The sequence below is a fragment of the Atheta coriaria genome, unplaced genomic scaffold (assembly GCF_025399875.1).
Source record: "Atheta coriaria isolate IRGN ID8LTWV9N9 unplaced genomic scaffold, Caltech_Dcor_3.1 hic_scaffold_3_pilon, whole genome shotgun sequence".
Lineage (NCBI taxonomy): Eukaryota > Metazoa > Arthropoda > Insecta > Coleoptera > Staphylinidae > Dalotia > Dalotia coriaria.
This window is the reverse complement of record NW_027045445.1, coordinates 4617105-4635562: the sequence shown is the minus strand read 5'-3', so window position 1 is coordinate 4635562 and position 18458 is coordinate 4617105. Positions and strand designations below refer to the sequence as shown.

The 18458-nt window shown below is 32.7% G+C and overlaps 2 protein-coding genes across 8 annotated transcripts; both read right to left on the bottom strand.

The window, feature by feature from the left end:
• Positions 1–481: 481 nt before the first annotated feature.
• Positions 482–4520, bottom strand: LOC135789307 (uncharacterized). 7 transcript variants are annotated; one of them, XM_065299084.1, is made up of 4 exons: positions 4069–4520; positions 3954–3977; positions 1249–1581; positions 482–883 (listed from the first exon to the last, which is right to left on the bottom strand). In XM_065299084.1, the coding sequence occupies exons 1-4, from the start codon at positions 4472–4474 to the stop codon at positions 876–878; spliced, it is 771 nt and encodes a 256-aa protein (XP_065155156.1). In that variant the 5' UTR covers positions 4475–4520; the 3' UTR covers positions 482–875. The 7 variants fall into 7 exon arrangements, with proteins under 7 accessions (XP_065155156.1, XP_065155159.1, XP_065155161.1 ...); XM_065299087.1 differs by having other exon boundaries at positions 1258–1581; XM_065299089.1 differs by having other exon boundaries at positions 1330–1581.
• A 9274-nt stretch (positions 4521–13794) lies between these two features.
• Positions 13795–15195, bottom strand: LOC135803692 (adenosine deaminase 2-like). The gene has a single exon (XM_065317366.1). The coding sequence runs from the start codon at positions 15193–15195 to the stop codon at positions 13795–13797; it is 1401 nt and encodes a 466-aa protein (XP_065173438.1).
• Between the last annotated feature and the right edge of the window lie 3263 nt (positions 15196–18458).

The following is an 18458-nucleotide window of genomic DNA, read 5'->3' as shown; positions in this document are numbered from 1 at the left end:
TGAATATGTTTGTTACTCTTTCACACCTAAACTACTTGAAGAATTTTTATTATTTTTTGTAGAAAGATAGATTTGAGTATGGAGAATAACATAAGCTACTTTTTATTGTAAAAATATTGTTTAAAAAGGGTGAAATAAGGGCTGGAAAAGTAAAATTAAAAGAAAAACACATTTTTGACATTATTTACTTATAAACATCAAAATTTCAGCATTAAAACTCTTAGAACGCTAATAAATATTAAAATTAAAGATTCTAAAGGGTGTGAATATGTTTGTACCGCTTTCACGCATAAACTACTCAAGAAATTTTGATGAAATTTTGGATATAAATAAATTAAAATATGGAAAATAACATAGACTATTTTTTATTTCAAAAATATAAATTTAAAAGGGCTAAAATGAGGGATGAAATTTATGTAACTCAAACAAAAACATTTCATAAATATTAAAATGAAAAATAAATAATAAAACACACAAATAATTGCGTTAATTACAAAAATGTATTTCCATTTTCAATACAGTTAAATTTCAAACAATAAACGGCAATAAATAAATAAATAACTTACACACGCAATAACATAAACATAAACAAAAATAAATAAACATTTCCGTCACTGCGTTGTCAATTGTCCTCTTTCTCTCTTTTCAAATAACAATCGAATATTATTATAAACACTTTTTGTAATCCAGAAGATCTGTTTGTACACCTAGAGAATACCTCAAGAAGGTCGAAAATGTGCGAGTTTGTGGCAATCATTCTTTGTCCTCGCCCATTTTACACAGTAAACAGTAAACATGAAAAAACAAAACACCGCATTCAACTTTAACATAATGTCCTTCTTGTAGCGACTATTGAGCACGTTTTGCACACGCGATCAAGCACCTATAACAGAATCAGAAAAATCCACTTGAGCAAAAGAGACTTTAAACACGCACCACAATTACATCTACTACGAAGTGTGAGTGAGTGTAAAATATTCGACGGACGTATGTGATTGTCAATAAAGCTGCGCAGCATGCAAATATGTGTGTTGTAAGCAAAAAGCTTTTCCAAATTTTTAATTTCCATTTTGTGTGTTTTATTGCGCGCTAATGCGGATCTAACTAAACTAAAACGTGACCATGTCAAAAAGAAGCATAATTCAATTATATCCCGACTAGTTTTTGCTGTTCAATCATTATTGTATGATTGCACAATCATTTCAACCGCTTCAACTTCTTTTTACATAGTTACTGTTTTCAAAGCACCTTGAGCACCTGCTTGCGCAGCAGCGGCCACTCTATATCTTCGCTCCCATTCCTTATTATACCCACTATGTCCGTAGTTACCATAGTAATCGTCATGATATTCCTCACCATGACCGCTGTGGCCGATGTGGTGTGGTGGCAGCACATGCGCACACTTCGCCTTCAGATTGTGTAGAATACTGGGTAGGACGAGCGCGCCAATGAGGAAGATCTTTTTGATGAAGAAGATGCCGAGCAGCGCCAAGGCCAACAGTACTTTCACTTTGAATACTCCGAAGAGGGTGAGCAGGGAGATCAATCCACGCTTTTTAGGTCCGACACGTCCACGAGCTTCTAACCACAAAACAGAATAAAACAACATTTAATACATTCATGTATAACTGGTTGCATATAGTGTTTACTGATGATGTGAACTAGTCTTTATAAACTCTGAACGAATACAGTTTCCTGCACCAAAATTAAGGTTAAAAACTTAAATGTTACATTACACATAACAGTTAACAGTTGTCACAATGGAAATATGATGAAACGACACGTATTCAGTTACCTTTGCTTTATCTCATCCATTTAATCCGGCATTGTTTGTTTGTAAACGTAAAATACCAAAACGCTAAATGATCATTAGTCATTTATTCAAGCGGTCAAGACTGCTTGATAGATGATTGATTATGTTCGTACTCGTCTTCTTGGACGTTCCAAATAAAACCGCCTAATTTGCATCATATTAATGACACGAGATAAAAAATGAGCCTTCCATTTTGAAGGCATCTGACCGATTTTACATCTCTTCGATCTTGACGATCAAGACTACCGAATTGTGGGTCAGTAGTCGCGGTGAATAAAAAATGAACTAGATCACATTTTACCGAGCGCCATGGAATGTCCAAAAAACTAGTTTATAATTACATTAATAACGTGTTTAAGCGGCCGTCGGACGAATGTAATTACTACTCTGCGGTTGATGCGTTTTTGATTGGCATCTTCGTGCGTAGAGATTTCGTTTCCGTTTTCTTCGCGGCGTGATTCAATTGTCACAAAATAAGAATCCCACCGATTTCGATATTATGCGAGATATTATTATCGCAAGGACGCGTCCAATCGCATTAATCCTGCGAGCAGGCGTCTAATTCCTGCAGCAACGTCCTCGAAACCCTCCGGGGAGTTTCACCGCACGAGTCGCATCGATTTTGCGTGATGACATCCGGGAATATTACGCGGATTTATCAAATTTATCACAAAAAATACTTCAACCTATACAACACACATAATATATTCCTGTAAAACGTGTTGCATATAGTTTAAAATTCAATTTAACTAATTGATTGAAATGCACGGCGAATTAAAATAATTTGAGGTGATTAAATGTAAATGAAGTGTATTATACGCACGCGAATTGCGAGTTTTAATTTAATAACGCTAAATACACGCGTTTAGCGAATCATTTACGCGTGTTTGTGTGTGCTGACATCTAGCGGGTGAAAAATGTAGAGTGGATAAAAACAGTGGCACATTATAATAATCGAACGTGTTCGCGTTTGCGGTGTGCGCGTTCCGTTATAATTAATATCCACGCTCCAACGGACACGCGGCTGATCGCTTTTTTCGATATTGCGTGAAATTTACGCAGCGTCGGATGACCGGCACACGCCTTGTTATTATGCTAATTATCGACCGAAAGACATCGCTCAATTCTTTCACTAAGCTTGTAAGCTCGTAAAAAAAACTAGGACTATTACTAGATTCGTGTCTTAAAAATTTAAATGTAGTAATTAAACAGACTTTAAATATTTGGCATCGATCATCAATTTATGCGTGACGAAAAAAGCTTTAGAGCTTTCAAAAAAATTTCTAGAGCAATAAACTAGATTTTAGACATAATTAAACACAAAAAATTAATTTTTTTACTTTAAAATAACACAGATTAGTTATTAACTATAAATTAATTTAACTGTAATAGTTTATGAGTAATTAAACAAATATTAAGAGAAGTGGAACTGTGCGCAACTTACTGATTGATTAAATGATTGATTGATTGACAAACAAACTTTACGCAAGCTTAAACTTAACCAACAAACTCAAGTGACGCTCTGACGGATGATTAACTTCCATTGCAATGCATGCAACTTGTTGTGCACGAATAAATTTGTCATTTTATCGCCATCTGCTGTTACCGTATAAAATCTAATTCGCTACAGTGTCAAATAAATGATCTAACCTCAGATGTAACTTGTTATGAATTTTATACGCCGTCAGACGCCACAAAAAACAATTTCAATGTTATTATTCCAACCGGAAGATTGTTTTTATAATTTTTATGTGTGTAGCACTTGACCAAGATGTTTTTGTGTTGCCTAACTGTACGTGAATGATACAACCAAAAACAAACACTTTTACGATGATTAATTTCTAGATTTCGATATAAATGTATTGTTGACACCGCAATAGTATGTGTGATGTGAATAAATCACCGCCAAACCGACAAACATTTCGTAATAATTAGTCCAATTTGTTTGCGACCGCTGTAGCGTGTCACGTTGGTTGCAAACGCGGCAATTTACAAAATCAATGCGTACAGAAATATCACGTGTGCTTTTGTTCGAAACTCAGTCTGGTGGCAGATTTGTACACAAGCATATTGTGATTTAATATTGAACGAATGCGTTTTGATGATTGCAATAAGCGTGATTGTTAAAAGCGTGAATTACTTTTTGCGAAAAGCCCAGGCCACCCTGAAAACAACCCAATAATTTTATTTTCGATTATTTTTTTTTTAATTTTTTAATTTTTTAATTTTTTAAATAAAATTTAAAAATTTCATACCCTCGACGTTGTTGTCGTCATCATCAATAACCCTAAAACCATCCGGTAGCGGTACAGTGATCCCCTGGGTCCTCAAAAACCGATCTGCACGTTTCTGCAAAAACTGCAACATTTTCCCAAACTCTCCTTCATTGGCCAAGGCACGTCCCTCATTGAAGAAGCTCCCGCTTTCATCCGGATCGTGAATTTTCACTAACTGCACCGGATAGCTGGTATTCGTCTCCAGAACCGTCGCACTCCCAGCCGTATCCAGGAATCGCAGCAAATTATACTTCCCGCAGGAGATCATATCTCGATCCCGATGACAACTTTGCGCCGCATCCTGCAGGTAATCATCTTGGCCATTCACGGAGATAATCACAAACACTAACAGACTGCAACCGATTGCGAACATTTTATTATGCATTTTTTGATGATATCTTGATCTATGAAGACGTGTAATGTGTTGTAAAGTGGATTGTTGACTGTGACCTTAACGAAGAGTCCTTGAGAATTTATACTCGGACGTTATCTGGGGTAGTAGGAGTATTTCGGTGATCCGTCGATGCGCGAAAAAAGCAAACGGAAGTAGAATGCCACGCCTACAAGCATATCATGAGGAAGGAGATGGACGCCGTTCTAATGACGCCTTCTAACACTCTTCGGAGTCTTCCACTGCAAGTGGGGATTGTTGAACGTCAAGAAGATACTCATCACACACATCACTCACGTTTTGTGAGGCATTGGTTGATCTGCAACTCGCAAAACAATCAAATCAAATGATCCACTTGAGAAATACGTTGGAAATTCGTGGCATGCAAAATATTGATTTAATTTGTATAATTAATTTCGGACGTGTTTTACGTTTTATTGATACTTCTATACTTATGTTAATATCCAAGTATATTTCTTTTCGAGAATGAGATGGTTTCTATTGTAATTTGCATAAATGTCTCAATGAGATGAGAAAGTTGTTAATTAGCGAGATCGAGACGTCGCCGAGGAAGATTGAAGAGTTGCGACGTGCGACTGTCGTGTTTGTGTCTATGGAAATTGATCGATATAACCCACAATCCGATACAATCATTTTACTTATTATAATACGTGGACGTGCAGTTGATTTGCTAAAGTATGTTAAGCATTAATTAATATTAAAATAAAGATATGGTAATTCTAGAGTTGTAGACACAAGGTAATGAGGAAGGCGAGAAATGTACTTTTTCAGGTGGCGGGTTGTTGGTATTTTAACTTTCAGATCATTTACACTTTCATACGGAGAGAGCATTTCTACTTCTTGTAATATTATTATTTATTTATTTATTTATAGGAAAGTAAATAGTTTTGTCCGTTTTTTATTGGAAGAAAGAAGAAGTAGTTTAATATCCTATATATTTGTGGTTTTTGTGATGTAGGTGGCGGTGTAGTCGTAAATATAACCTCAAAACTTGTAATATTTGAGTTTTTATTCGTGTAGATGGCGTTGTTGTCAATTTTATCCTAAAAGTATTAAAAACAAGGAATTACAGTTTTCTTCTTTTAAATTTAAAAAAAAACGAGTGTTTTGAAAATATATTTACTATTAAAATTGTATTATAACATAATAATAAAGAAAAATTGCGTAAAAACTTCATATTCTTGTGGTTTTTGTAACATAGGTGGCGCTAATGTTATAATTATAACCTCAAAACTTGTAATATTTGGGTTTTTATATGTGTAGATGGCGTTGTTGTCATTTTTTAACTTAAAAGTATTCAAAAAATAAGAAATTACAGTTTTCTTCTTTTAAAATCTAAAAAACGAGTGTTTTGATAATATATTTATTGTTAAAATTGTATTATAACATAATAATTAAGTAATATAACATAAAAATTTCATATTATTGTGGTTTTTGTAACATAGGTGGCGCTGTTATCCAAATTATAACCTAAAAACTTATAATGCTTATATTTTAAATGTCTAGATGGCGTTAATATCACTTTTTAACCTAAAAATATTCAACAATTATAAATTTACATTTTTCTTCCATTTAAACTCAACCACCGAGTGTTTTAATAATTTTAATAATACACATTAATTCTTCCGCTTTTTAAAACATCATCTAACAAGATAATTGAGATATTTTTTAATGTTATATCTTCTAAATCTATTTATACGTTAATTAAAGCCTTGAGGAATGAAAACAAACATGAAAAACACGCATTCCCAAACACGCAGTCAATCCACAACCAGCGCAGCACGCCGCACGAAAAGAAGGAAGCCGGCGTAAAGTCGTAAAATGTAAAACGCACGCGCGTACGAGTATTTTGTCTTTCAACTCGCGCGTTAATTAGCCACCTTATACTCATCCATCGTTTAATCGTTTAATGTCTCTCTATGCTTTTGGCGCACGCTGTGCGGATAATTTCGGCGTGTCATCGATCTGCACGTTTTAATCAAGCGACAACAATTTTTTAAATTCAAATTAATTTATGCGGCGATACTTGTTGCAATACGAGGAGATGAAGAATAGAGAAGAAGTGTCAACATGTTTTACGAGGCGTGATTAATTTTTTTTTTCGGGGAGCCTACGAAATGTTTAATTATGATTGAAAAATCGGTCACAAGTTCAAATTGCAAATGAACCCATCTACAACGTGCTTGTTGATGTAATAAGTCATTTTACTTGTTATTTGTTATTTATTACAGCTTGTTATCATAATGAGAATGTTTTAAATGCAAATTAGATGTTCATAAATCTATAAAGTATATAGGCAACCAATATTACACTGCTTATGTCATTACATCCAATACATAACCTTTTTATTTTATTTTTTTATCCTCTAAAGTGTTCTAATTACATTTTTAAGTGTAATTGTTTTAAATTAAATTAAATTACACACAAATTGTTAATAAATAATTAATTTCACTCGAAACTAAAGCAATAAATATACTTATGTATTTAGCTCTGAGCGTTCGCAGCTTAGTTCGGCTCTAATTGAAGTTTCGAATGTTTCAAATGTTTCAAACGAGGTCTGCGGGCGTGAAATAACTCGCATATTTGGCATTACTGACATACAGGTACAAACACAAATTAATATGTGTGTACAGTCTCACTTGAGACAAAACAAACCAAATCGTCGGAAAGTAAGTACTCAAATGGCGATTTCTCGACGGTTTCTTCCTTTTGACTGTTTATAATGATACACTGTGCCCGAATAATTCCGGAGTGCTCGGAACGGATGTTTGGAATAATTATATCTGCGTCGGTAGCGGACAGACGCCACTTTTGTTGTTTTGTTGGAGAGCAAAAAGCTATTTTGAGCATGATAAATGATGGATGCTTCAAAATATACTCGTAATTTAGTCAATAAACATCAAATATTGTTTATTTATAGGAAAAGAAATAGTTTTGTGCATATTTTCATCATATGAACAGAGAATTACATTAATAGTCAATATTTTGCAGTTTTTGTGATATAGGTGGCGCTGTTGTCATAAATATAACCTAAAAACTTAAAATAATTATATTTTTGATCGTGTAGATGGCGTTGTTGTCACTTTTAAACGCAGTAATCTGAAATTACAGTTTTCTTCATTTTAAATATAATCAACGAGTGTTTTATTGAAATATTTTCCTTAGAACCAAGAAACAAAAAACAAAAAAACATTTTAAGCATGATAAATGACTGTTTCAAAGCATAATCCATTAAATACTGCCAAAATATCAATAAATATATAAAAATAAAATAAAAATAAGGTTATGTTAAATATTATTGACATCTGCTTCAAAAATATAGGCAACCAAATGCACAAAACATAATATTGCAATAAAAACTATCCATATATAAACTTCTAACCTAAATTTCACCCAAACGAACAATAAAGATAAAGATTTTATACTATTTACATTCCATATTTTAAATGCGTGTTTTTATGATCTTACACCAACTTCTTTTATGACTTATTTTACACACCGAGCTGTTAGAGTGGTCCATCCTCCAAACACCGATTAAACTAGTGTTCTCTACGCCCAGGCATACAAGATTTCAAATTAGAATCTCGGGTCTCTCTGGTTCTAATCCATTCCACTGATTTATGACTTTCCTGGCAACGCGCAACACCGAAATGAGTAATCGTGTGAGATAATTTAATATTTTATCGTTTTAGCCGGTAATTTGACTTTAATTTGTGTCGAAAACCTCGTAAGCATTGAATAATTACATTTAACATGATTTTGTTAGTTTTTAATTTGTATTTTTTATGTTTTTGTAGGAAAAATTTAATTTCAAACGCGGATATGAATGCAAAGCGATTAGTTGCTAAACAGCGCGTTAAACCACATCTAGAGTCGGGAATCATTAACAAAATCTTGAGACACATTGAAATTATTATAAATTATACGCTTATTGAACGCGTGTGTGTGCGCACGTGACTAATTACTTTTAATTTTCGCCCCGAAACTGCAAAAGAAAGTCAAGTCGAGTGCATGAGGATTATAATTATGTGAACGCGGACGAGTTTTTCGGCAAACATTTAGGAGTTGATTATCGTTTTTAATCTGTAATTAGCTGACCGCTGAGCAGCTAATGCGATACGCAAAAAATACATACACAATCATCTTTGGGTTTCTCTTTGAATAAGTTGGCGTAATATTGGTTTTTATTGAAAGTTTTCGTTGGGACTATCTTTTAATCAAATGATCCATCATTGTCGTGAAATTTCACGTTGATTGGTGTCATGTTAGAAGGAACAAGGAAGTTATAATCATTTGCTTACATGTAAATATTAATTCTATTCATACTATTTCTATAACTTTTATAACCTCAAAGTTACAAGCATTCAAAAATTCTATTGATAAATTTTTCTTTTATGTTTTACACTTGAATAACTTTTGAAGTATATGGAATTTTTAAAAGATTTAAGCTTTGTTTTGGAGATGAAGATTTAGAATTTTAATTGTATAGATGGCGTTATTGTAACATTCATAACCTCAAAATTACAAGCATTCAAAAATTGTCTAGATTTCTAGGTGAACAAATTTATCTTTTTATTTACACTTGAATATCTTTTGAAGTGTTTAAAATTTTTAAAAGATTTAAACTTTATTTTGTAGATAATGGTTTAGAGTTTTAATTGTATAGATGGCGTTATTGAAGCATTCATAACCTCAAAATTACTAGCATTCAAAAATAGACTAGATTTTTAATTGTACACAATTTTCTTTTATATTTTATACTAGAATAACTTTTAAAGTGTTTTCAATTTTTAAAAGATTTAAACTTTGTTTTGTAGATAATGATTTAGAGTTTTAATTGTATAGATGGCGTTATTGTAACTATTATAACCTAAAAATTACAAGCATTCAAAATTTGTCTTGATTTCTAGCTGAACAAATATTTCTTTTTATTTACCCTTGAATATCTTTTGAAGTATTTTTAATTCTTAAAAAATTGAAACGTTGTTTTATAGCTGAATACTTAAAGTTTTTATTGTATATATATCTACATTGTATAACTTATAACCTCAAAGCTACAGCTCTTTAAAAATGAACAAATATTAATTTTTTTATTTTGTTTTTTTATGATTTTTTACTTTTATTTATTTAAACCATAACCGATTGTGCGATTCGTTTGTTTTAAATAGTGGTGTAAGGAGAATATAAAAATTACCTAACCTATATTATGATTGACGTAATCTGGTCATTGTGCATGTTTGATATCTTAACTTAAAATATGTTTTACTGTTTCAGTGTGTAACGCGTTGAAAATTTATTTATACACGTGCATGAGACTATTTTAAGCCACAAATAAATCACACTCGCCTTAAGTTAACTTGATTGATTTTCTTGCGGCGCATGTGCCGCGTCACACAATAAACTAGTTCTTTTTTGCGCCGTCGGCATGCGCACCGATTGTCCTAAAGGTCTTTCTTAATAATCGTGACGCAGTCAAAACACCGAAAGAAGCGCAGCCGCGGAGTAATCCATGCATAAACCACTACTCATCGAAGAATGGTTTCTTCGTAACGCATTTTCGGTGTGCGTCGAATCTGTGTGCGTAATTCTGCGGTGATGATACGGATTTTGTTCGATTTGCTGCGAGCGCTGCCGAGAAGTTTTTGGTAAACTTTCGGCGAAAACTCGCCGAAACTCGGATTGGCGACCACATTCGATGTGTCTTGACCAAAGTTTGCTGCTTATCAACGGGACTACACACGAAAAACCACATTCCAACCGTGGACAACCAAGCAAATATTTTATTAAATAATTTATGGATGAGAAATATTATGTATGAATAAAATTATCTAACAAAAATGTTCAATAAAGCCAAAAAAATAGTAAAACAGTGGATTGGTAATGTTTTTATTTGCGCATGCGCAGGAAAAATTAAAAAATTAAAATTTGCACGCACTTTCTACGGAATGTATAAATATATTCAAATATCGTATAAATAAATTTATAATTGCAACGAATGGCTTATTGCTTGTAGGCATACACGCAAATTGACTAATTAATTAAGTCTTCCAAGTCTCGCTTGTCGAGTGCGGCACTTTAATCAATGTGTGTGTGTGTGCGTTTGATGTATGGTCACGGTTACACGCCGTTCACTTCGTTTCGTGGATGTGTTGAATATTTCGGCGTTTGGCAGAATATTGGGACTAATACATTTAATTAAAATCGTTTTTTCGTGCTTACTTGCTAAATAATTGGCGTGTAATTAAATTGGGTCAAAATAAAAAGCAGTAATTATGTCAAAAGTAAACATTGAGGTTAGAAAAGTCACATCAGCGCCACCTATAAGTAAAAATCAAAAAATATAGAAGAAATTCAATATAATATTTGTTCATTTTGAATGAACTGTATCTTTGAGGTTATGAATGTTATCATAATGTCATTTACATAATAGAAACTTTAAAGTTTTAGCTACAAAATGAAGTTTAAATCTTTTTAAAATTCCAAACACTTTAAAAGTTATTCATGTGTAAACTATAAAAGAAAAATTTATTCAACTAGAAGTCTATACAGTTTTAAATGCTTGTAATTTTGAGGTTATAAAGAGTATACTAACGCCATCTATACAATAAAGACTTAAAACCTTTAGCTACCTAATAAACTTTAAATCTTTAAAAAATTCCAAAAACTTTAAAAGATATTCAAGCGTTAAATATTAAAGAAAAATATATACAACTCAAGAACGACAAACGCGATTCTAATTTTGAAAAAAACATAATAATTAATAAAATACATTTAAATTAAAGCAAAACAGGGTTAAAAGCAATAAATTCCTCAACCTTCATAAAATTACCATAAATATAGAAATCGATGCGCATGACTTACTAAATCCCAATCCAATTATTGATAAAATCATACTCGAATGAGTTAATGTATAACCAATTAGAATGTGTTTTTACGAGCACAATACAAAAATTCCATCCGTACGCACATCTTGATAATTATATACGGAATGCTAATGAGATGCTTCGGTAAGAAATGGCGAAGAAAACGACCACCAACCAGCCCGACCACAACAGCATCTGATATTTGATCTAATTATACATTACACGCATCTAACCAGAATTTTATTGATGCTGGAACACGCCTGCAGGCATATATTTTCTCTCATAAGTATAGATATCATCTAGTGTTTACTTTTGCATCCACTCTGTCGCTATGACAACAAAAAACAAACAAAAAGTATAGTGGGTTGCGTGCTTATGACATGCATTTAAAGAGGTTATGATTTAGTGACCTAAAAATGACTAAATTGTCTCAGTTTTCACTTTTAGTGAATTTTTAATTTTAATTCCAACAAATTGTCAGTCAAAATTTCGTCGAGCATGAAATCCAGGTCACATTTTCAATTTCTCGCCGAAATTGCACGCACAACGTGATTATAATAATGTAAATTATAGATAAATGCAAAAATTAGTGAGTTGATTTAGTTGTTCGCTTGTAATGTGATATTATATTAATAAAGCGTAATTTATTCACGTGAGACATGTAAGCGACAGAGCGCGGCTCTCTTTTAGCATAAACACACATAAATTAGGCTCCGCAGAAAGAATCAGCAGGTGAGCAGGTAAGCAGGTAGGTAATCGACGAGGTGTGCGCTTAATTGATGTCGGCCGCCATTTCAAAAATCAAAGGAGTTAAAAGGAGCTGGGGATTTAATAAAAGCGTCAACCAGAACATAACATCGCAATTAAATATGTTTGTATAGATTTAAACAATTTCTTTTGAGCAATAATTCTTATAAAGACATTCAATATAATTATATAGCATTTTAGAGTTTTAAGATTGTAGTCTATAATTATCAAGTTTAATTATAAACATCGTTTTGTACAAAATAATCAACAAAATCATTTTTGACGTGCGATACACAGAAAAAAGATGTAAGATGAGTTGCGTTTGTGTTTAGGGCGGCAACCATATATACAGCTACATCAGGTTTAAAGCTATTGATGTTAGAACTATAATTTAACTTAAAATGCTTGTATTTTTGGAATAATTGGTTAATTATTTTCTGAAATTCCGCATTCTTTTATAAGTAAACTTCACATTTTTGTTTAAATTGTGTTCTAGATTCTATTTTTTGCTCGTCAATATAATTATGTCATTGATGTCTCCATTAGTCTCGTCTTTTGGTTATTTTTCGTTTATTACTGTAAAAAACGTATATATGCGGTTTTATTTTATATAATTTAATACAAAATTATATAATTTAGGTTATTTCTACATCAATTCTTCATTTACCAATCAAAATAAACAAAATTGTATATTTAGAGGTTAAATGTCAGAGTTATGCAACCAAGATTACTACAAGTGCAAAATTTAAATAGTTTTGACTCTATTTAGATTTAATTATCTTCAGACAATTGTAAATCACTCATCAGTAATAAAAAATTATGAATCTAAAAATAATTAAACCAAAAAATCATTTTTCTTCTTTATTTTTCATTTATTACAGTAAAAAAAATGGTTGTTTGTAAAGTAGGTTTACGATCGAAATGTTTACGTGATAACGTCTTATTGGTGATATAAGTTTTGTTTGTTGCAATTGTTGTAACACTTCACTTGCACTTCACATTTTGTTTTACTGTTAAACATTCAACGAAAACTTAACCGCACGAGAAAATCTCCATTCGTTTGTATGCCGCTAGAGTGAGAGAGACGGAAGATCGGTCAACTCACTCGTTCGCTATGCCTGCCTCCGCTCGTGTGGATTCCGCGTGACAAGTTTCACGGAATGACTGGCAGCGCTCGAGATGAGACGGGAGATCGGTCCGTCTCTCTCTCGTTATAGCCATCGACCTCGAGAGGCCTCGTGACAAGTTTCTGAACATGTCACCCGACTAAAACGATTTTAAAGACGTTATGACGTCAAAACATAATTACACATTTTCCCTCCAAAATCTCCAATAACCTAATACAAAATGATATAATTTAGGTTATTTCTATATCAATTCTTCATTTGCCAATCAAAATAAACAAAATAGTACATTTAGAGGTTAAATGTTTAAAAGTTATGCAACCAAGATTGCTGCAAGTGTAAAATTCAAATTATTTTGACTTAATTTTAATTTAATTAACATCAGACAATCAAAAATAACTCAACGGTAATGAAAAATCATTAATCTAAAAATAATTTAACAAAAAAAAACGTTTTTTTCATTCTTAATTTTCATTTATTACAGTATAAAACATAAATACACATTTCCCCTCCAAAATCTCCAATAACCAAATATAAAATGATATAATTTACGATATACCTAGATGAGTTCCCCATTCGCCAATCTATGAATAAAATAAATCCATTCCCTGGTCCAAATTTCCCTCAATTCGCCCTTCTCCTGCTTATCCAACGCCGAATATTCAATCGAGTTCAACGCGAGCTTTTTCAAATACCGCAGATCATCCCTCGCGCTCGCAAACCCCATAAAAGCCAAATACCAATCGTAGCTCACCGCCTCAACGCCCCACAACCCCGGCATGTCGTTGCAGATGACAAAGTTGACGCCGAGTGCTGCCATCACAGCCGCCGGATGTGCACGTGCATCCACCGACCGTCCGACGATGTGTTCGCTCAGCGGCGCTACTTCAATCGCAATATCCTTCTGTTTGGCCATCTGCATCAATTTCGGGTGCTTGGACAACGCGGTCGCATGTCCGAGGCGTTTACTGCCGAGCATCAGCGCGTCGACGATATTCTCATCGGATGGACCACCGTACCAATTAGTTGCGCCAGCGTGGAGGAAGAATTGAATACTTGCGGATTCCTTTAGTGGCCAGAGCAGTGGAACAAACTCTTTGAGGGTCCTTCCTTCATCCTCTCGTCCTAACAGATCGAGTCCAGCGATGAAATAGCCGTATTTTTGTTTCAAATTCTCGTAAATCACTAAACGCTCTTCTAATTCTTCATTGGAAACACGACGATCAACAGAATAAATAATTCTTAGAGAATAAAAATCAGGAAAATCATTTTTAAACTCCTCTAAGACTTTTAAATAAATTTGTACAATATGATCATAATCATAAATATTACCATCAGCGTCGTATAAACATTCACAAGCTGCGCGGACTTCAACATAACGTATTCCATCCATGTAATGCTCAAGCAACATTTCATAAACATAATCTTCAAATATGGGTTTGTAACTTACTAAATCATAAACCAGGTCAAAGAGTTCCAACGCCATCTCACCGAAATCATGCGAATCTCTCGCTGGGATTCTTTTAAGTGAGGTTAATTTTTCGCGTAGATGCGCGTCGAAAAATGGATCTGCACGTTTGTCTTTTACTAATTTCCAGTTGCAACTTGTGTCTGGGTGATTGAAAAACCTTAAAGAGACTTTTCCACCCGCATGGCAACAAATATACAAATTTTTGCGATATGTTAGGTTGAAAATATAGTCGCCAGATGTCATTCCAGTGTCGTGAATGTGTAATAATCCGGCTTTTGGCATCGCTTTCAATATTTTGAAGATTTTTGACGTTTGTACTTGTTTTATGAAGTTTGGGATGTTTTGTAATGTAGGATAATATCCAGGATGATGATATCCAGATGATAATTCAGCGTTTTTGTGTTTCATTAACACTTCATTTGCTTTTAATTCCAATTCTTCTAAATGTTGAGATCCTGCGAAGGATATTTTGAATTCTTTGTTTAACATCACATCTCTTTGCGTGAAATAATCTGAGAGTGAACTACTGAAACAACTATTGATTGTATATAAAAATATAACAATTTTTGTAAGTATCATTTTGATGTTTTTAATAAAAAATAAAAAATAATAAAATTATTGCATGAAGTTGTCTTTTATGTGCCCATTAAACAAATAGTTATATTTTTGTCTGAATCATATTATTTGCAAGGATTAAGCTGGTCAAATGTTGATTTTTTTTTATTTTTACAACTTTCATATGCAAATGATACACAATAATTCAATTATAATTATGATAAACATGTTAATTGATGTTGAATTTATCTTCAAAAAATGGGACGAATCAATTAACAAACGAGTTCATCGTCAAGTCATTATGATTATGTTTATGGCAAAAATTAATTAACTAAAACTTTAGATTTAGAGGTTAAATTCGAGAGTTATGCAACCCAAGTTGCTACAGGTGTAGAATTCAAATTGTTTTGACTCTATTTTGATTTAACTATCTTCGGGCAATCATAAATTACTCATTTGTCCTAAAGAATCATCAATGTGAAAGTAATTAAACCAACAAAATGATTTTTCTTGTATATTTTTGATTTATTGCAATAAAAACATAAATACACATTGTTATTTTAAATAATCTAACACAAAATAATACAATTTACGATATTTCTTGATCAACTTCCTGTTTGTTAACATAATTAACCTAAACTTTACATTAAGAGGTTAAATGTGAGAGTTATGCAACCCAACTTGCTGCAGGTTGTAGAATTCAAATTGTTTTGACTCTATTTTGATTTAACTATCTTCGGGCAATCGTAAATCACTCATCAGTAATAAAGAATCATCAATGTGAAAGTAATTTAACCAACAAAATGTTTATTGAATTCCAAATTACTTTTCACAGCGCTGCCAAACAGTTATATTACTCCGCTGTGTGTATTACGAAATGTACAAATCATTTTTTACAATTTACAATTTACTACGCTATCATATAAATTATACGTGAATAAATGACATGTCATTCTAATCACGAACGAATATAAATTTTTACATTGACATTGACGCAGCCTATGAAAATTCATAATAAAAAGTTATAGCCAAAGATAAACCGAAACAAAAAATAGGCGCGTGAAATGTTTACGATGTTGAATTTTGATTTTTTCGACACAATTCCACCTACGTGCGTCTGCCTAATTGGTTTTTGATTATCATTTAAATAGACACTCAGCACCGCTACACTTGAAACGTGCGTGCATCATTTGCGGCGTGGATTTTTGAGATTTTCTGCGCGTACGCGGCTACTATGCAAACTGGAAGACTGCGAAACGGTTAGCACGGATGAGATAGATGAGTGTTATTATGTATACTGTATGCGGATCAGATGAAGAATTCCTCTTTTACACTTGTTTTAATGTTTTTGCCGTTTGCGGGTGCAATTAACATTTTTTTGTTCTTTTTGTTTTCATTTTGGACGTTGATGAGTATCTAGACTAAGTTTGCGTGGTATTAAATTCAAAACTTTAGACAGACGCGATGAAGTTAGTTTAAGCGATTAGAGGTAAAGTTTTTGTTCATGAGAATCATAATAAAGTGAGTTAAATTTTATTACATAATGATACAAGATGAACATTTGTGTAATGGTGTAATGTCAACATTTCTACAATGATTTTAGAGTAATTTATCTTTGGTAGGCAACCAGAAGAACTGTAAACATCAAAAACATGGAAAACAGTGCACAGTTGGTTGCATACTTTGATATTTTGTAAGATTATCAAATTTAACACACAGAAATCGTGTAAAATTTAGTATTTCCAATAAAATAAATAACTAGACACCATAATAAAAGCAACACAATATCCAACAGCAACTTTTCATACACTAGTGTACTATTGGTTGCATTTGTATAATACAAAGTGTAAAACCTACATTTTAACCAAGATTTTACAGTAATTTATGTTTGTTGGGTTGCCTAAGTCACGGTAAATATAGAAAAATAAAAACCAATGCAGAATTGGTTGCATACTTTAAGATTTTATAATATAATCAAATTTTACACACAAAAACAGCAAAAATTACAATTTCCAATAAAATAAATAACCAGAAACAATAATAAAAGTGATACAATATCCAACAGCAACTTTTCATACACTAGTGTATTATTGGTTGCATTGGCATAAAACAAAGTGTAAAGTCTACATCTTAACCAACATTTTACAGTAATTTATGTTTGTTAGGTTGCCTAAGCAACGGTAAATATATAAAAATTAAAAATAATGCAGAATTGGTTGCATACTTCAATATTTTGTAATTTAATCAAATTTTACACACAAAAACACCAAAAAATAACAATTTTCTATCAAATAAATAACTGGAAATAAAAATAAAAGTATTCCTACATCCGACAACAACTTTCCACACACTTTTTCCTCTGAAATTTGTATTAATGTCGACACTGCGCGCACTTAAATTCGAATCTATCCTCAATCCATCCGCGAGGTATTTGTTAATGTAATACAATCACGTCTCGCGGAATCGGAAAAAAATCAATCGAGAGTTGGCTTCCTACACAAATCGCAACCGTAGAAATTGTCAATTGGCGCACTCGTCTAATGTATTATAATTAGCATACATTTCACATTTCGCACACCAAGTAGTAAGTGTGTATATACACATGAATGTATCTTGTTTCTACCGCAACGACGACACATTCAATACGTTGCTTATTATTAATAAATATATGCCAATATCACGAAAACGACATCGGGCGGGTTTCGGCGCGCATCGAATTCCGCTTCACATTAACCTACTTTGTTCTTACTTGCACTTATTGTGCAAAATTATATAGAATATGAATATTTTGCGCCTGGCTTCACGCTCGATGCTCAATTTATCACGCTCCGTTCCGAACCGAATAATATCTACGTGCGTAGTTAATTAGTGTTTACATTTTGTGTTTCAAGCGGTGAAGCAGTTAATCTTCATTGAAATGACTTCATTTGCGAAGAATGTCAACAGCGATTTAGGTTTAATACGTCCGTGCATTGATTTTGTAAATATTTACAACAACAACCTTTATTTTATCGTTTGATAAGTTCGCACACATGTGATAAGAGTTATTTGGATTTGGTATTGATTCTGCCATCTAGTTCAAAACTTTACGGATTATAATCAAAAATAAATACAGTTTTGAAACTGCTAGCGCCATCTGTGCGATTTTCAAGGTACTTCTTGGTTGTTTATAACTATAACCTTTATTTTATCAATTG

Bases quoted from the DNA above. Each gene is read 5' to 3' on its own strand.
- LOC135789307 (XM_065299083.1), bottom strand. From the start codon at position 4,474: ATGCATAATAAAATGTTCGCAATCGGTTGCAGTCTGTTAGTGTTTGTG. The intron at 3,978-4,068 runs GTATGAAATTTT...GGTTGTTTTCAG, and splicing joins TGACGACAACAACGTCGAGG to GGTGGCCTGGGCTTTTCGCA. The intron at 1,582-3,953 runs GTAATTCACGCT...TTTTGTGGTTAG, and splicing joins GCCTGGGCTTTTCGCAAAAA to AAGCTCGTGGACGTGTCGGA.
- LOC135803692 (XM_065317366.1), bottom strand. From the start codon at position 15,195: ATGTTAAACAAAGAATTCAAAATATCCTTCGCAGGATCTCAACATTTA.